Here is an 18,995-nt window from a genome sequence, read left to right as displayed (position 1 = left end):
GGGCAATACCGGACACCTGGCAACCCTATCTACTTCTGGGCACACCACCCAGGTTTACTGTCACCCCACATTTCTGACTGGAGACTATGCGCCACTGTCCCAAGCCTGGGCCCTGCTAAGTTGCCAGGTGTCCGGTTTTGAACTGGACAGGCCAGTATTTGAGCTTTCTGTTTGGGAAACTAATTGAGAAAATATAAATGGCCGGTATTTTCTAAATACGATGTCATGTCGATTGTGATGTAATGTCAAGTGTGTCTGTTATTTTTTGTTGAAATCATCTGGCACCCCTAAGCCCTGCACAGTGCCAACTTGGATCAATTCAGCTTTAGTTTTCAAGATGTTTGAAGGTCTGGTTTATGTGAGTAGAGAGGATTTGTTTAGCAGGTTACTGGGCCTTCCTTAGATGCCCCATCCCTTGGAACCACAGAGTGTCCAAGGTTGGGACAGAGCGAGAACGCCTATGGGCACATGGCTGCATCGCCCTCGTCCCTAGAAGTGGCAAAAGGCCCAAATTTCCCTCAGTTTGGGTGTAGGAGGCGTTGTGCTGCCAGAGCTAATTACCACCCAGCATAAAACATGTTTTACTGCATTTTCTACTCAGCTGAACAAGCTGTGAGGAGCATCTCACGTTGTCTGGACACTAGTGCTGGCGCTGCACACCTTAGGGTGTGGTTAAACACTTTCTGCCTGCTGCAGCACACAGGGGCTGCTTGCCTGGCCCACTCCCTGGGTTTCTGGCTCGCTCTGGGCTGTGCTGGGTCTAGTGGTGGCTCTGGCTTTTGGTGACTAAACTGGGCCAATACCTGTGGAGAAAACTGAGAAAGATTCTTGTAGCTCAGACGTATGAGTCGTGATCACGTGCAGTTCTGGGGCACTAGGTGAGGCACAACTAAAAGCACCATTTTTCTACTATACGTTTTACTTCCCTGGTTGAGTCTGAGGTTGGCCTGTAGCCAGAGGTGTAAAAGTAAGCAGGTGCACCATGCCAGCAAGAGCTGGCAGGGACCCAGGCTGCAATGGGATAGTACCTGTAAAAATTTTTAAGTTATTTTCACCGCTGCCTGTAGTGCGAGGCAATGTCGGTGCCGTGTGTCACCACACCATCCAGAACCCCTTGTTTTAGGCTAACCCTGATAGCTGACTTAATTTCTCTTATATGCTGGCCCTTATGGTGAAGGGCACCCAGTTGTGCAGGGCTACTCAAGATGGTCATTGCTCATTGAAAGTGCTGACATATGGGTGGAAATTGGGTAAAGATTGTAGTTTATTGATATCCACAGGACTGACTTAAATGGGGCCTGTGTGTTGTGTAGTTGTCTCTTAATCTTTGTAAAGTTGAGTAGCCCTGCAGCAGTGTGGCCTCAATTACTCTGCATGCTCCTCATTCATCTTGAGGCAGGCCCGGACAGTGCCATCTCCAGCAGGTGAAGGGCAGTGAACTTGTCTGGCAAGGCATCCCCACGTTTGTGTTGTGCCTACGCACATGCTGTGTGCGCATCACAGTGCAGTACATATGAATGTGCTAAAATGCATGAAAGGTTGTGTCAGGCTTCAGAGTCTGGCATGCCCAGCCCCCATCTCGAGTGCAGAACGCTTGGAGCAAGTGTAACAGCGATGGCTTTCATGTGTTGAACTTGCTTTTGTCTCCCATAAATTACTCACTTTTTTTTAAGTGCAATGAGAGCCTCACCAAGAGCAGGCAAGTCCCAACGCGAGTCTCCGAGCTGGCTGTGCGCGCGTAGCTGCCTGTTGGAAACACAGAGCTGGAAATGTCCCACGTGCTGCGGGCAGAGCTCCAGCACGAACAAACTGCTGTGCTCTGAGGGCGGCTTAGGAGCGTGTTCGGATAATAACATCTGAAAACAGGATGGCTGGGAGCAGCAGCAGCGCAACCAGGGGGCTTTGAAAGAGAGAGGAGTCTTAATCCCCTCCGCTAACAAGGAGGCGGCAGCTGCCAAGGCAGCGGCTTTTGGCAGGCTTCGTGCTGCTGCTTCTAGGCTCCTATTGATGGGTGGCAGAGAAGGCCGGGCGGTACAAATGGACACCTTTTCAGGGGCGGCGAGCAAGGCATTTTTTTTTGCTTGCTTTGAGTGTCATGAGCTGGTCAGGCCGTGGTGGAGTTGGAGGGACTGGGAAACGGTTAGACTAGCCTTTGGGAGCATCTCACATGGCACTGCTGGGGCTAAGAAGCAAAGCTGCAAACAAGGTGACGAACGCCACGAGAGTCAAGCATTTGCTTTGCGTGTGTGGGAACCATCTGTGCATTGAGGACGATAAGTCCCAGCCCTGCTCAGCAGGCAACTGGATTTGTGCTCGGTCTGTGGGTGGCCATTGAAGGCAGGTTTCACTGTGCATGGGTTGTTGGGTTAGGCATATGGGCAGCACATCAGTTCAGCTCAACCCACATGCTTACCAAAGGCCGTCTTTGTTGGGCTAGCACATCCCTCTCTCCTGCTCACCGGTGGTCAGGCCTGGAGTAATTCTCCCTTGGGAATACAGCAGTGGTGCATGGGAAAGCTGTACTGCATGTTTACTGGCGCTCTAGCTAATCTTGTATCTTTTTCTCCCTCTCACAGTGCAGATCTGCTGCTCTGCAGCGGTGCCACATCACACAGGGGCAGTACTGGAATGTCCTCCTGGTCCAAAGCCAATGACCTGTACATCTCATCCCAGGTGGCTGTCATAGATGCAGCATGAGGAAAGCAGGTCCTTACTAAAAAGTGGAGGCTGCTGAGAAGCCAGGTAAACAGCAACTTATGCCAGAATAGAGTTGGGCTTACTCCTGCCTCTTCATTGGTTGCCCTGCTTGGTGGGGGTTCTTTACTAGCCTGAACATTGGAGTAGGGCTTTAACACTGCAGTTTGTAGAATTTAGCTTGTGTAGCCTTCCAGCCAGAGCACCTGCCTTTCCCCAACTCTGCCCACTTGCATGACTCCAGGACATTCCTGTTCTCACTCGGGTAGGCTAGTCTGTACACAGCTTACGGTATGTAGACATATCAAAATCCTGCAAACACATGGAAACATTTTACACAAGAGAGTAAACCCAGTGACTACTCTGAGTAAAATTACTCATATGCTTAAATGTTTGCAGGAGTGAAAATCCATGGCAGCAGGGCTCAGCCTCTCAACTCTTTGGCTATGTCTACACTCGCGGCTTCTTGCGCAAGTACGGCCGTTCTTGCGCAAGAATCCACAGAGCGTCTACACTGCCCACCCGCTCTTGCGCAAGGAAATTTACAGTACGGCGTGGTAAGAGAAGGCTTCTTGTGCAAGCCTTACACCTGTTAAAAAAGAGCGTAAGTCCTCTTGTGTAGGAGCTCTTGCGCAAGAGGGCAGTGTGGACGCTCGGCAGGGATTTCTTGCACAAGAAAGCCCTATGGCTAAAATGGCCATCAGAGCTTTCTTGTGCAAGAGAGCGTCCACACTGCCATGGGCGCTCTTGCGCAAAAGCACAGCGCGCACATGGCAGTGTGGACGTGTTCTTGCGCAAGACTTCTTGCACAAGAACCCTGGCGCAAGATGTTCTTGCGCAAGAAGCCGCCAGTGTAGACAAAGCCTTTGAGTCCTGATGAAAACATGAAAACAAAGAGGCTCTGCCCTGGCACTGGATGGGAGCCTTAAGAAACCAATCAGAAACCTCTGAGATCCTTAAAAATAAACAAGCCAGAGACAAATAAACCCAATGAATAAGGCAACTTCTGCATATGTTTGTTTGGGTATTTTTTTTTCCAGTTTTTATTGAGTGAAAATGTCAAACCTTGCATCAGTCATGCAAAAAAAAAAAAAATCAAATAAATAAAACACATATATTAAATTTCTAATAGCACTAAATTCAAGTGGAAAAATATTCAGTTCTTAATAATGCAGGTGCTGAAGAGACCAGATTCAAGTAAATCAGAGCACACCGTCCTGTTTAGGGTGGTTTTTTTTCTTTTCACTTTCTGCATTTTTTTTTTGTCTCAAAACCTATATATATCTATCTATATATCTATATATATGTATATACATATAGATATATATACACACACATATATATATGTGCATACATATTATTTTTATATTTATATATATACACATACATATTTATAAAACATTAAAAAGAGCATTGGTGGTTCAAGCATTATTTCCCTTCCCTCCCCCATGGAAATAAAAATAAAACAACAACAAAACAAAATTACACATTTAAAATTCAAAATGAGCTAGCAATGGCTTATAGTCCTAGTGTGCAATATGGATATTACAAAAGGCTAAAATTCTCCCTCCCTTTTGTTTTAAATCTTGGGGTTTTTTTTTTGCTACATTGAAAAAAAAGTTTATTTTTAAACTTTTTTTTTTTTAACAAAATTCCTTCCACATAGACATTAATCCAGTTGAGTGTGTGGCTAGAACAGCCTTGTTGATTTTTTCCCCTCTCTTCAGCAGCAAATGGTAGCAGAATTGGGAGGGTTTGTCTCGAGGGCTTTTGGGGTTGTGTGTGTGTGTTTGTTTTGAACAGAATAATTCAGTCACATCTCTCCCCCTCCCTAAATCAGTTGAACTCCCTGATCCTAAGGTCAGCAAGCTACTTTAAACACATGCCTACATTTCCTTATGTGAGCAGCCCCCCACCAGTGGTTAAAGTTACACACAGTTTGCTGAATTGGGACTTGTGTGCTGGACCATGGGCTCAGTTCAGAAACGCACTTAAATCCATCCCTGTTCGGCAATTCCCTTAAGGAAATGCTTTCCTAGACGCCCATGCTTAGGTCTCATTTAAAAAAAATGCAATTTAAACCTCTGCTTACAGACTTTGCTGAATCAGGGTCTTCATGTGGCAGAAAAGAATTGGACAGGCTTGCTGGTTTTAACCTATCTTGATTTTTCAGTGGTAGAAGACGAAATAAAAGCAATGGTGTAAGGAAACAGGCAGATTGAGCAGTGTGTGTGTAAGGTGGTGTGGCTTAACCTGAGGCCCCATTAACCTGGGCACATTCTCAGTGCTTTGGGAGGGCTCAGCTCCTGGTGGGCAGGTTGAGTCTGGTACCCGCCTGTCCCTTCCCAATGCCAGCTCCTGAAAATGAGAATGCTCTAAAGTGGGTGGAGGCTTGGTGGGAAGAGGGTTTGATGTATGGGTCAGAGATGAATGAGGGCACAGGGATGAGTCATAAACACAGCTCCTGCTGAGCGTGGGGGAGGGAGTAGTTTTTCTGTTCTCCCACCTCTGCCTCAGCCCCACAGAGCTGCCCGCTTATAAGATTCAGCCAGTGGAGGCTGTAAGTTCAGAACTTGGGGAGACACATTTGAAGGTGCAGGCTCCTAGCTGATTTACAGCAGCAAAGCAGCAGTGCCAAGGGAGCCAATTTCAAACTGGGCTTGGCCATGTTCAACCTGAATAGCAACCACTAGCTGCTGGGAGTGCTCTCCATCTCCATTATCTTACCCTGCCATGGCTCCCTGATCCTGAACACACTTATGGCTGTGTCAGTCTGAGTTTGTGAGCAGACCCACTGCAGTAAATGGCAACACTCCTGTTGACGTCACTGGTGCAAATTACAGTTTGGAGCCATATTAGGACTGGAAGGTTTTCTATAGCACTCATCATGCTAGCAGGTAAGTGCCTGAACAAGGGCAACACAGTATGAAACCTGCAACTAAATGCTCTGAGTACAGCCAATCTGCCCCATCCAGCCTCTTGGATGACATGTCCCAAGTCCTTCTCTGCACCCGCTTCCTTATATTGGTGATGTTGGGTGGGGGGAATACGGTAATAGTGGAGGGTCGTGCTAGCAAACAAGCAGCTGGGAGGGGGGAGAGTAACAAACCAAAATAAAACCATCTGAAAAATAAAAAGCCACACAAACTCTAGCGACAACCTCCCTTCAATTTAACTACAGACTTCTCTTCACAACCGCCATTTTTTTGTTTTTGTTGTTTTGTCTCTACAAAATTCAAGTTAAAATTCAGAATCGTGCAGCTCCAGTCAGTGCTAGGAGTATGAAATTAGCCTCAAACCTTGGGATTAAGGCCCCTCCCCCTCTGCTGCCCCCTATCAATAAATGCTAATAAGAAAACCTCCAAACCCTGAAAGAGAAAAAAAATTGCACACAAGTAACCAAATCTAGGCTCTAAGGGCTATCCAGAAGGCAGGCCCATATCCCTCTGGCAGGCATTGTTTCTCTTTGTTCTATATATAATAACCTTTAAAGGAAAAATACTGTACAATCTGTTTTTTTTGTTTTTTTTACTTTTTTTCCTTTTTCTCCCCCCTCCTCCCCACACCTTTTCTTTTTAAGCATTAGCCGAGCATCTCCCTGCATTTAAACAGCTGAGGAGCTTGTCTATAGTTTGGACCCAGATCTGTGCTGGCTCCTTAGGAAAATAGTAAGAACAAACAACCCAAATTGCTTGAGGCCTCTTTCTGTGTAGGGCAGAGATGAATGACAGGGCTTAGGGGGTTTGTTGTTAAAAAAAATAATTAAAACAGAACAAAGTAAACAAGGGCCAAATCTTAGACACAAGGGAGCAAAATGTCCAGCTTGGCTGCATACATACAGAGGCACCAACATCATTGCATCAAGCTGAATTCACACCTTTAGTACTTCTGGGGCCAGTGCATGTGTGCAGACCAGTGCCCCATCTCAAGATCTGAGATTGGGGAGTCAAACAGCAACCGTTTTGTGGATGAGAATGCTGGATAGTCTCATGTAGTGTGTGTGTGTGTGTGTGTGTGTGTATGTGTAAACTCTTTACTGGAGGGGCTGGGGACAGAGACCAGTGGGAGAGCTGAGTCCTGTAGGTCTGTCCAGCTACCATAGGTTGACTGCGGGAACTGTACCCAGACCTGCTGTGCAGTTGCAGGCCTTGGTGTGATTTGCCCAGGTGGAGTAGGCTTGATATGCTACCGAACTGCAGGGAACAGTGCTCTCAGCTTCCACAGGAGTGGACAACAGCAGCCAAGGAGATTCAGGCGCATGATCCGAGCAATCAATAGCTCTCCATCCAGCATCTGAGGAGAGAGCCAAGCACTCCCACTGCCCACCTAGTGTCTGTCTAAGCCCCCCACCCCATCAGTGTAGGTGGTGGCTTCACTCCCATCTTCAGGAAATTCATTAGCCTTTGTACAGAATCTATTTGCCCACCCTCACCTTGAGGAGGAAAACACTGAGGATCCTCTGCTTGCTCATCATTTAAAAAAAATATCAATGGCCTTGCGTCAAAGGGCAAGTAGCATTTCACAAGGAATTGCTTTGGTGGCATTGCTCTGCCAACACTGAGGCAAAGGATACTAATCTCACCTGCTGCTCTGGCCTCCATTCACAGACTGCCTGAGACAAGGGTGCTGTCTCTGAAGCACCAAAAAGAAAGAGCCTTGACAAAGAGGGGTAGCACCTGGGGATGGGAGTGGGGGTTAAACCCCAGTCCTCCAGTGTGAGTGACAGACCCTTTAACTGCCATGTGACGACCTTCCCTATCATGACTGCAGGAGATCAGCAGGAACAGAGGGAGATGACCTACAGCTGTTCCGACAGCTCTAGACAAAGGGAAGCTTTACAATATAAATAGCATTTAAAAAAATTAATATTATTATTAATAATAAAGGGGATCTGGAAGAACAGAGGAGTGTCCCATTCCCAGCCTGGCTGATTCATTAATGCTTCCTCATTTGTAAGACAATAAATACCCCTTCCCACACGTGCTGTCTGGTGCCTCAGTCTCTCCCATTCATTTAATGCTGGAAAAAAGAAAGAGACCCCTTCACTCCCCACTGGTAAAGGCTTAGCTAGTTGCCTTTGTGCCACCAGTTCCTTTCACACACTTAAAAAAACGTATATAATTCTAAAATTCATCATCTGTCATCCCCACAGCCCCCTTCTGAGGAGTGGAGACTATTATTAGTATCATACAACTAAAAACATGGAAAAATAAAATCCAGAAATAAAAGAGGGGGGAAGCCCACCCCAAAATAAGGGGTCCGAGACTGGGTGCACGCCTCACAATGCAGGGAGCAAGAGAGAGCAGATGTCACCCTCAGAGCTAGTGTCCATCTAGAATAGTTTTGTGTGTCTGTGTCCTGCCCTGTCTTCTGTCATCTGCAGGATGAAGTGATGGCGTGCTGGCCCCATGCGACTTATCTGTCCTGTTGGGCCCGTGGGGCCTCGTGGCTGGCGTGGAGTTCGTTTTGTCGCTTACCATCCCGGTGCTTTGTTCTCACCTCGTAAGGGGTCCTCTTAGTAATTTCATTTAAGAGCAAAACCGAACCTGCTGCTGTCTCTAAGGTTAAGGAGAACTTGCCGGTGCGAGGGTGTGGGATGGGGTCAGGGCAAGGGTGGGGTCCAGGGCAGGGGGGGTGGCATGTGGCTCACCCGGAGGCCTGGAAGCATCACTGTGGTCTATGGAAGTAGAAGCCTTCCCTATTTCCCCATCCTCTTTAGTGGCCAGGCTCTCAGGGTCTGGGAGTGACTCTTCAGAGGAGTCTGTGTTCAGATCTTCCTCCTCATCTTCGTCCTCATCATCATCCTCATCATCCTCATCCTCATCATCCTCTTCCTCATTTATCTCTTCCTCCTCCTCCTCTTCGTCCTCATCTTGGGATGAGTCATCTTCGTCCTCCACATCGCCGGAGTTGGATACCATCTCTCTGCTCTCCTGAGGACTTGTCCCTGCTCTGCTAGGTGATGGGGCGGCAGCAGCCTCAGGTAGCTTCTTGCTGAGGTCCAGAGAGTCGTTGAGGCCCACGCCAGCTGCATTCTGCAGGAAGAAGAGGGAGCTGTTGGCATCAGTGCTGAGGTTGAGGGAGCTGTCCAGGTTGACGGAAGAGTTCTGGACGTCATACTCCAGGGTGGAGTGAGGGAGGGCCTCGGGGCCAGGAGAGATGGCTGGCAGCTCCCCCCGCTCCTGTTTCTCATGTTTGCGCTTGTGCGAGTCCATCTGTGACATGCCCACCACAGTGTGTTTGCAGCCGGGATAGGTGCAGTGGAAGTGGGAGCACTTGAGTTTGTACTTGCAGTCGGACACCTCGCAGTCCACACTGGAGCTGAACTGGCAGAAGCCGGCCGCACTGATGAGGTCCTGCTTGCCATGGTGCTTGCGGTGGGCGGTCACCTTGGTGCTGTCGGTGCAGCGGAAGCCACAGCGCAAGCAGTGGAAGTGCGTGCTGTTGCCAGAGAACTGGCAGTCGGGGAAGTTGCAGCTCAGGGAGGACTTAAAGCGCTTGAAGTCATCTAACACCAGGTTGTCGACACGGTCGTGGTGCTGGGCGTGCTTGTACATGTGGGTGCGGCCGCAGAACTTGTAGCCACAGTTCTCCCGGGTGCAGTGATAGTGGGTGACCTTGAGGGCGAACTGGCAATTGGAATCCTTGCAGTCCTCGTAGAGATCGTAGCGCCGAAAACCCTCCAGCATCATTCCCTCATCCAGCATCTTGCGGGAGGAGGCTGTCTTGCGGCGCTTGCCAAATGGAGACATGTCCTCGATGATCCAGAAGCGCTTTTTGGCCCCCGAGGCAGTTGGCATGGTGATGGTATTTCCTGGGGACAGGAAGAGAAGAGTGCTGTTACTCACAGAGGGGCAGCAGGAACTTCTATCACCTCCTGTAACCAACATGGTACCTGTCACACTGGATCATACCCCCAATCTACTGATCAGCTGTGGTCAATGCACTGTGCTGCATTGGAAGCAGCCCCCCATGCAGTAAGTCGCCTAAGCAGCATACTGCACAAGGGCTAAGGAAGGTGTCACTATTAGTGCTCATTCAATATTATGGCAGCAGTGAACCTAATTTCCCCCCAACTGTTTGTGTGGCTTGGCACCAGGAATCCTGTTGAGTTGCTGCTCTTCTAGACATGATACTAAGCATCAGCTGTTGCTTCTTGTCAGGGTCAAAAATCTCCCAGCCTCTCCTGTCACTTTATTTCTAATCCTCCTTCCCCAGGAGTAAGCTCATCCCAGCTGACAAAACGTGGCTCTTTCATTGATCCTTGATTGCTCCTTTCACCCCAAACAATCCCCGAGTGCTTTATAAACTATACACAGCATCCTTCTCCCTGATTGCTGTCTAACAGGGCACAGCAGCACTTTACAGCTATTTAGGACAGGAAGTGGAGAAGACTTGCCGCATCTAATTCAAACTGCAAGGGGGAATTTTTAGAATCAGGATGCACTCTGGCTAGACTAACATAGCATAGCTTGCTGTAGTGAGTCTAAGTACTACACTGATGAGCACACGCAGCTGGATGTTCAGTGTGGGTAATTTTCAAACAACTATCCACTGGGGTCCAAGAGAAAAATCCCACTTTTAAAGCTTTCTCCTGGGCCTAAACAATCAGCCCCCTTGCTGCTAAGGGACCTGTGTCACTTCCCCATCCTTGGAGACACGTTCACTGGCTAGTGCTGGAGTCCCAGAGAATTGAAGTGCATACCAAGAAGTTGACCATCTTGCATCCTTTTCCTCCCTCTTTGGTTATTCCTCAGGCCAAATCAGAGACTTAAGGGCATGATCATCCAGTCTGCCCTCCTCACATCGCAGGCCACAGAGCTTTACCCACCCACTTCTGAAACAGACCCCTAGCCACTGGTTAAGTTAGTAGTGTCCTCAAATCATAATTAAAAACTTCAAGATACAGAAAATCAGCCATTTACATCTGGCAGTGACCTGGGCCCCATGCTAAGAGGAAGACGAGAAAAACCCTAGCTCCCGATCCAGTGTCCTCAGAGCAGGTCTCAGGGAGGCAAGATGACTTTCACACCAGGTGCAAAATGGTAAATTTCACTGGAAATTACAGTTTCCAACCAGAGTGGGCCTTCCTGAGCTGCATGCAAGGGGCTGCAGCCCATTGAAAAGAGCACGATCTGTATCAAGAGTGTCTGGGTCTCAGTGTCTGATCTAAGAGAAGATGCACCCGGCCATTTGTTTGAATGCTGTAAAGTTCTTTTGCTAACTGTCAGCATGTACTGAAGGTGGTGGATGCTGGTTTTACCATATCAGTCATGGGAGTCTCAAATTATGCCCCTTTAAGCTAGAATGGTGCTTATCAATGGAGTCTCCAAAATGGTGAGTTACATTGAAATGCTGAGGAACAGCACCAGACTGAAACCCTTAGAGACAAAAGAATTTAAACTGCACCAAACAGTGATAGCATGGACAGCAGCAGGCCAAGCTCCCCTCCTCCCCTGCCCCGCCCCAATGCACTGCCAACATCTCTCAGGAGTGAGACCATACCTAGGCATGAGAGACAGGACAGAAGTTTCAATGGCTCATTCAATGTGCATGGTGTCTCTGGTGAGACTGCCAACAGAGACAACAGTTCACAGCGCGGAGTGTCTTGGGGTATGTCTACACTACCACCCTAGTTCGAACTAGGGTGGTAATGTAGGCAACCGGAGTTGCAAATGAAGCCCGGGATTTGAATTTCCCGGGCTTCATTTGCATATAGCCGGGCGCCGCCATTTTTAAATGTCCGCTAGTGCAGACTCCGTGCCGCACGGCTACACGCGGCACGGACTAGGTAGTTCGGACTAGGCTTCCTATTCCGAACTACCATTACTCCTCGTTTCACGCGCGGCACAGAGTCCGCACTAGCGGACATTTAAAAATGGCGGCGCCCGGCTATATGCAAATGAAGCCAGGGAAATTCAAATCCCGGGCTTCATTTGCAACTCTGGTTGCCTACATTACCACCCTAGTTCGAACTAGGGTGGTAGTGTAGACATACCCCCGGTGATGTTCACCAGGAACTGGGCTAAGCGCCTTGACATGGATTTAATATGCACCTCTTAACAGCCACCAGAGAGATAATAACTCTCCATCAGTATGAAGCTCAACCACATTCAAACCAGTGATTTCAAGGTTACAGAATCCCTATCCCATCATGGTCTGGGTCTCCCAAAGAATACTTTGTTTTCAGACACAAATCAGGGCTTATAAGTGGCAAGGTGCAGAAGTGCTCTGCAGGGTACAGTAAGGTCCTGGTGAAGGACACTGAAGTCCAGGGCAGTTCTTTGCTGCACTGCTTTTTTTAAAAGGGATGAGGGGAAAGGCAGCAAGAGTCTCTTCACTGTGCCTGGATCTAGATCTCATTTACACTGTGATAGTTTGGAAGTTAAAGCACTGGGTGACAATGTGGGAGACCTGGGTTCAATTCGGTCTTCACAGTGTCAAATTTCAAAATAATCCACTATTCCGAAACATCCCTTACTTCTCATGGAATGAGGGTTACAGGGACATCAGAATAGTGAGCCTGTTATATTTCAAAATAACGGGCTTGCTGTTAAAACGCAGACTAGCTATTTTGGGATACGTCTGGTATGCTGAAATAGCACTGCAGTGTAGACATAGACTAGATGCTGTAAAATAAATAACAGCAGCAATATGCAAGTCTTAGGATTAGGGAAGCTAATGGTTAACTGGTAAGCATCACTCTTACTGGATGTGCATCTAACATTTAACTGGTTCACTGATTAAGCGGGGTTTTACATCCCCTTTTGGGATAATTCCAGGGTAAGCGACCAGACACTGCGGCCCCATATGTCTGTATTACAAAGAAGTATAAACCACTAATGGTTTAAAAGAGGTGTGCACATTACCAAATAACCCCTAATACATCAATAATTCTATATTTTCATAGCACTGCATCGAGAGTAATTAAATTCAGTCTCCAACTGTCTCTAAGAGGTAGGTAAGTGTCATAATACCCATAATACTCATGAACTAGGTGAGGCATAGACTTGTCCAAGGCCATTGATGCCTTTTCCTCACTCAAATGCACATTTAGTTACACCAGTGCATATTTTCCCTGTCCCCTTCAGTGTGAACACTCTGATGTGAAATGACTTTTTAGTTTGGCTTTAGACAATTTTCAATCAGTTTAGCTGAGCTGAAATAAACCTGAGTTAACCAAACTAAGTGTCCATCCAGCCTTTTGCACCAGTTTAAACTCACGTCTTTAATTAACCGAGTTCAACTTCCTTGCACAGGGTGTGTGAAGAGAGAACCACCCAGCAGTTGTGAGCCCCTGTCTTCTCTAACCACTAGACAGTGCTTACTTGCCAGTAACATCTCTCAATAAATTTAGTCCTTAGTAGGTGTCAGCTGTATGTTGCTTATAGTCGCCTGTCCTGCCAGCAGGGGAGGATGAGTCTATATGGTACCTTTCACCTACTGGTGTCAGAATACTTTAAAAGGTACCATTATCCTCATTTTACGAGGAGGAAAGTGAGACAAAAAGAGGTGATGTGATTGCCTTTTAGGAGAGTTCAGTTTCTTGTCTATTGGACCACACTCCCTCTGTGGGGGTGAAATTCACCCCCCTCTGCAGAGGGCCACCACAAGCATAGCTGTCACTGAAATCCCACTGAAGCGGTCAAAACCCCAATGAAACTCTGGGCAGGGCAATGACCACCGTGGAGGAGTTTCACACCTCTGCGTGCTTACACTGTGCCTGGCTGGCAGAGGGAGGGGATAGCTCAGGTTTCTGCATGGCTAGGGTCCTTTAAAGACATACTTGGCCACCACAGATCTGCTCCCCATTAACTGAGATGGCAATAGGCTGGGAAAAGAGGGCAGAGCTGGGCATTCCCTGAAAAAAAAACATTCCTAGGTGGCGTAAAACTCCCCATTTTGTGATGTCATGGAGCTTGTGTGTCACGTAGGAAGCACAGAGGGCCCGAAGTGCCTGAAAACCAGCCTTACTTTCTGTAGCGGGCAGCTGTAAATAGCTGTGGATGTGACAGACATCACTGAGATGTCTGAGCATGTTGTGTTTCGGCCACCCAGACACAGTAGGTGGCTCAAAAATGGCAGGTTAAATTACACATGGTGATGTTGGATTTGTGTCAGGGTTGACGAGAAATCGCTTCTGGTCATGGGAATTTTTCACAGTGATTTACTGTGCTTTTGGATACCTTCCTTGGGTATGTTTATAGCACAATGTCATTGTCTCAGCAGTGGAGAAGGGGATGTATTGTGTGTATGTGGGGGAGCCCCTGGACAGCGTTAAATAAGACACAGAGGGAGATGATAAGGTCTCATTTATGATCCAACAGAGACTGTGGACTGTGGAGCAGGGGAGGGGGTCTATCACTCAGAGATAAAGCATATAACAATTACCTGCTGCATCCTGAACTAGGGGAACATCACTTTTTACTGGAGGTGGAGTGGCAATGATGGGCGAGAAACCAGGCGAGCTGGTGGTAGGCATGACAATGCCCCTGCTGGATCCGAGAGTGGCACTGAGCAGAGAGTATGAGAGACAAGATGGAGAGAAAAGGTAGGGGAGGGAGGGAAGGGGAGACCTGAGCAAGGCTTGTGAGAAAGATGGAGGCAGAGGTGGCGGTAGAGGTTGTGGTGCATTGTGGGTAGCGTCATCGGCAGCAGCAGCAGGAGGAGGAGGAGGAGGAACCAGGCAGCCTGGAGAATGCGGAGAGAAAAAAATAGCAGAAAAAACAAAACAAAAAGGAAAAACAAAAGAACCAAAATGAGAACCTAAGAGTGGAAGCAATATGATGAAAATGGAAAATACATTCACACATGTATGAAACAGAACTGTAACAGAGAGGAGATGGAGGATGCATGATCGACAGCAGCAGAAGGGGGAATGGGTGTCACTGCAGAAACAAGGAGTGGCCTTAATGGAAGAGGGCAGAGCCACCTGGCTTCCAAAAAGAAATTCCTGCCCTGCTTAGTCTATGTCTGTTCATCCACACTGCACCAGCCTGCTGCTGAGAGGACTCTGCTGCAGGGTGTTACCCCGAAGGCTTATGGATTCACTCAACATGGTTGTTAGTCAGTGGATTGTTCTCCAGGAGGTGTGACTGATGGTGCTATTAGTTAATAGAGAGTCCTGGGAGCTACTGCCCCCCCAAACTCTCTGGAGAAGCTTTAGCACTATGTGCAGCTGTCATTATTATCACTGAATGTTTATGTCCGGGTAGTGTGCAGAGGTTGTCAGTGCCCCATGTGACATGAGAGGTCAGGACATCTTCGTTAGTCTAGCCCCCACTCAATGTCAGCGGGAATCATTTATTACTCTTATTTCCTACTGCTGTTTAAAAGTAATGGAGATGAACACCCACCCCATAGCCCTAAGGTCTGCACTGAACCCTGTGAGCAGGGAAATGCTGGAATCAAGTACTCATCAGACCTTTCACTTCATCAGGGATGGAAGGGAAGGAAGGAAAAACGTATGTCTGAAAGTAAGGCCCCAAGAGACAGTAAATGTTATAAAGTGACTCAGAAACAAGCAGCCCTGGGGAGAGCCCACAGAAGGCCTTTGTGGAATACTAACAGGCCACCAGAGGTAAGGATGGTTAAGGAAACCTTACCCTCTGCTACAGGGTATTAAAGATGAGTTTTGTATCTGCCAGCTGAAAAGAGAATCCCATAATTTATGAAAGCTTAGGCACGATCAAATTTCACTCCTCAAAACAGGAAGAGATGTTATTTTGCTTTATGCATTTCTTCCTAAAAGAGGACGTGACACTAGGGGATTCCTTCTGTGCATCACTGTTAAGGAGATAGTGGCTTTAGAGGTTTTCTTTCCACATCACAACTCAGTTGGTTGTTTTTATATGTCACTTCCTGAGAAAGTGATGCAAACGATTCTCATTTACTTACAGATCACTCCCTGAAAAGAGAGTGAAGCTAGAGGGTCTCAGATGTCCAGTTTATTGAGCACGGGGGAGTGCATGGAAAACCTCTGACTTCTAGATGAGTTACACAAAAGATACTGGGGGAAGGCAGGGAGCAGAACAGCAAGGGAAATTAACTCTACAGCCCTAATGACTCAACAGCTGTGGTACAGATATTGAGCAGTTCAATTATTCTAACAGGTCCAGTTCTGAAAGATAGCACAAAAACCTCTTCACAGAGGGAAAAAGAAGGGAATGTCAGGAGCTAAGGGACAGCCCAGAACTATGTGGAAATGGCTCCCTCCCTGTGAATGATAGAGGGGAGCTAAGCTAGGGTAAGGCAATATTCTGCTGAGCCAGGGGCTAACGGTATGTCAGAAGGTGCAGTTTCTCCTTGCCCTCTGGTTGTGAGATTAGGGCGAGCAGAGCTGCAAATCTATTTTTCCCCTGCTGCCCCTTACCTGCTGATGTGCTTTCGTTGCCCACTGGAGTGCTGGAGCAGCTGCGGTCCATATTGGAAGATTCAGAGGAGATTCCCCCGGGGCTACAGCCAGTGTAATCCATGTATTCATCTGTTTCTGTGTCCATCATGCTTTGGGGTCCCTGAAAGGAAGCTGGGGTTCCTGATGAAGCTGGGCTGGGTGCCATGCTGCCAACATGGGGGAGATTTTCATTTCTTGAAGTGTGGCCAATAACCTGCAGCAAGAAATTAAGACAGGGACCAAAGGCAAGATGTCAAGATCAAAACCATCTGTGCATGTTTAGTTTTCTCTGACATTGTTCTTCAGGGATAGTTGGAACATGTTGGCAAGTGGATCCTATAACACTGAGGCTTGGAGCATGAATCCTGCCTCAGTCGGAGGCTGAGAGTGATAATCTTGGTACCACTACTTTGGTGTGTGGATTCTGATACCTTCAGATGGGAGTGTGTAGTTTGATACTGATGCCCTTATCTGTGTATCCTCCTCTACTTAGAGATTGGGGCTGTGACACTTAGCACTCCTGCCCTGGTTATGTGGAGTGTGGTGCATTCAGAGACTTAGTTTGGGAGCCTTGGTCTTAGCACTGTAGGGAGGGTACCCAGCCGTACTCAGCCCAGTGCCTTTCTGCAGTGAGTGATCAAAGGTGCAGCGCTACATACATATCTGCTGCTTAAATAACCAGTGGAGTCACCTGCGTGGGAACTCGGTCAAAATTCTTCCCCAGCATCCTTCTCATGTGCTTCCTGGCATGGGATGTCATTTGGTGCTTGAGCAGGAAGGAAAACTGGCAGCCCTCTCGAATGCAGTGGAAATGGCTGTTCACCTGGTTATATTTGCAACCTGCAGGCACAAAACCAATACAAATCTGGTACATTAAGATAGCAAGAGAGAGGAAGAGTTGTATCAGCCTACTGGAGGTAGTGCCAGTCTGCTGCTGTATTGAATCTTAATGGTCTGGAGCACTCTGCAATGGCTATGGATTCTTCAATGACTGCCCCAGACCCAAAATTAAATCCTTCCCAAGCTAGGGAGAAAGGATGTGATTGATTTAGACTAGCGATGTAAGCTACTAGTTGACTACCTGACAAGCCTAGGCTTATTGGGTACTCGAGTCACTACTCGACTAGTCACTTCCCCCTCCCCCTTTGCTGCCTCTGTATTAGAGGCAGCAAGTGGGGAAGCAGGAGCCGGTGCTGGGGGGGGAATTGGATTAAAAACTGGTTCCCCCCAGCACCATCTCTGCGGGGAGCAGGGGAGACAGGAGGCGCAGCGGGAGAAAAGGCACAAGCTGGGACTGAGCAGACCTGGCTTGCGCTGGGTCCCAGACCACCTGGTGGCTCTTACTACATTTAAAAAGCAGAGCCGCAGGAAACCCCCTTATTGATTAATCGAGTAGTTGATGGAAATTCCATCGACTACTCAATTAGTTCCCTAACCACTATTTAACATCCCTAATTTAGACACTCTTTCCCTCTTGTGACATAAGGAACAAAAAGGAAATATATTATTAATGTTGATTATGTGCATTGTGCCAGCACATAGAGACCCCCAACCCTAGACCCAGACTCTGTAGCCTGCTAAATGCTGTACAAACGCACAACTAGACTGGCGCTGTCCCAAGGAGCTTACAATTAAAATTGAAGGTAAGAATAATATCAGGGTTTGTTCCATGTTGGAAGCAGCTAGTTCCTTTTGATCTAACAGTATGCTCTGGAAGCAGAATGATCCTTTGACATCCTGGGCTGTAAGGCTTCTCTGTCCCATTCCCAACCTTCCAACTCTGGCCAAAATGTGAAGAAGCCAGCAAGTGTTTGTTGCTACTCCTGGTTTGATGACCTAAGGGCTGAGACCAGGCCAAGGGTACTGGAAACAGATTACATGGATTCTAGCATATTGGACTTGTCTCCAGATAGACAAGGAGAATCCATTATTTTCCAAGCAGTCCCACTAGAGTTTCCTTTATGGGAAAATGCTGGACTCTGCCACACACAGGCTGCCTCATGCAAATCACTATGAATCTGTGGCCAATTGCCAGACAATCCCCAGACCGCATCCTGTAGCTGAAGTATAGCTTGCTACAGTAAAACCATAGGCACACACACAAAAGACAAGGTGTTGCCAAAGAGCTCCTGAATCATTCACCCAGTCTTTAAGGTGGAGATGGCGCTTTATGTGTATGCCAAGTTTGTGTTTGTTTAGATATTCTACCTCCTCCCTGTCCCCCAACCCTACCTCATCTGTCCTCCCCATCATGTTGTGCTGTTCTTTGGGAGGAAGAACAAACAGTGCTAGCGGGACTGAAACAGTATCAGCAAAAGGCAGGTGAAGACTTGCCCGTTGCTAGGGCAGCGGGGCAGGCTGAGTGTCATATATCATCGCCCTGCTTTGTCTAGCCCCGGCTATCACCTGAAACACCAAAAGTTGAGTAAATAACAGCAACTGCTCAATCTCCTGACATTTGTAAACCGAGACCCAGGTAAGGACCGGAGTGTTGACACCTGTTGCCCTGGTTACCATGGACGACTTATCGCTCAAGCATAAATTCTTTATGAATTAAAAGCTGAGGGGGAGCATTTTTCCAGGCAGGTTTGTATTTTTGACCGTTGACTCCCCCTCCCCTACTTCTCAACTGAGTAAGCTGTGTCCAGGGAGGAACAAAGGGACAAAGAGACTCAGCTATATTGCTGGGGCCAAACCGCTGGTTGATAGAGCAGGCTGGTTTCCTTGAGTCAGAAATGAGTAATTGGTGCATGAGTCCTATGCAGTGGGGTGGAGGCTCTGGGGCCCTATCTGTGAGGAATTCTCCTAGTCCAGTGGGCTGGACCGGGGTTCTGTGGTGCGGTCAGTGGGGACTAGCTCTGCCTCTCTCTTTGGGGCAGTTGCTTTCCCTGCTTTTTGCTGGAAGATT

General features: G+C 47.7%; 1 protein-coding gene across 9 annotated transcripts in view; it reads right to left on the bottom strand.

Moving 5' to 3' along the window:
- Positions 1 to 3,705: 3,705 nt before the first annotated feature.
- The window catches only part of CASZ1 (castor zinc finger 1), a 272,945-nt gene continuing 257,655 nt past the window's right edge, over positions 3,706 to 18,995 (bottom strand). For 8 of the 9 annotated variants that reach the window (XM_075906425.1, XM_075906429.1, XM_075906426.1 and 5 more), the window contains 4 exons: positions 16,779 to 16,927; positions 16,067 to 16,301; positions 14,086 to 14,385; positions 3,706 to 9,508 (listed from right to left, as the gene is read on the bottom strand). In XM_075906425.1, the coding sequence (XP_075762540.1) occupies positions 8,259 to 9,508; positions 14,086 to 14,385; positions 16,067 to 16,301; positions 16,779 to 16,927 (1,934 nt within the window). In that variant the 3' untranslated portion in view covers positions 3,706 to 8,258. The remainder of the gene's footprint in view (positions 9,509 to 14,085; positions 14,386 to 16,066; positions 16,302 to 16,778; positions 16,928 to 18,995) is intronic. The other variant, XM_075906432.1, reaches the window with a different exon arrangement.

Source organism: Pelodiscus sinensis, chromosome 23 (assembly GCF_049634645.1).
Source record: "Pelodiscus sinensis isolate JC-2024 chromosome 23, ASM4963464v1, whole genome shotgun sequence".
Classification (NCBI taxonomy): domain Eukaryota; kingdom Metazoa; phylum Chordata; order Testudines; family Trionychidae; genus Pelodiscus; species Pelodiscus sinensis.
Note: the sequence above shows the minus strand (reverse complement) of the source record. Positions and strands in the feature narration are given on the sequence as shown.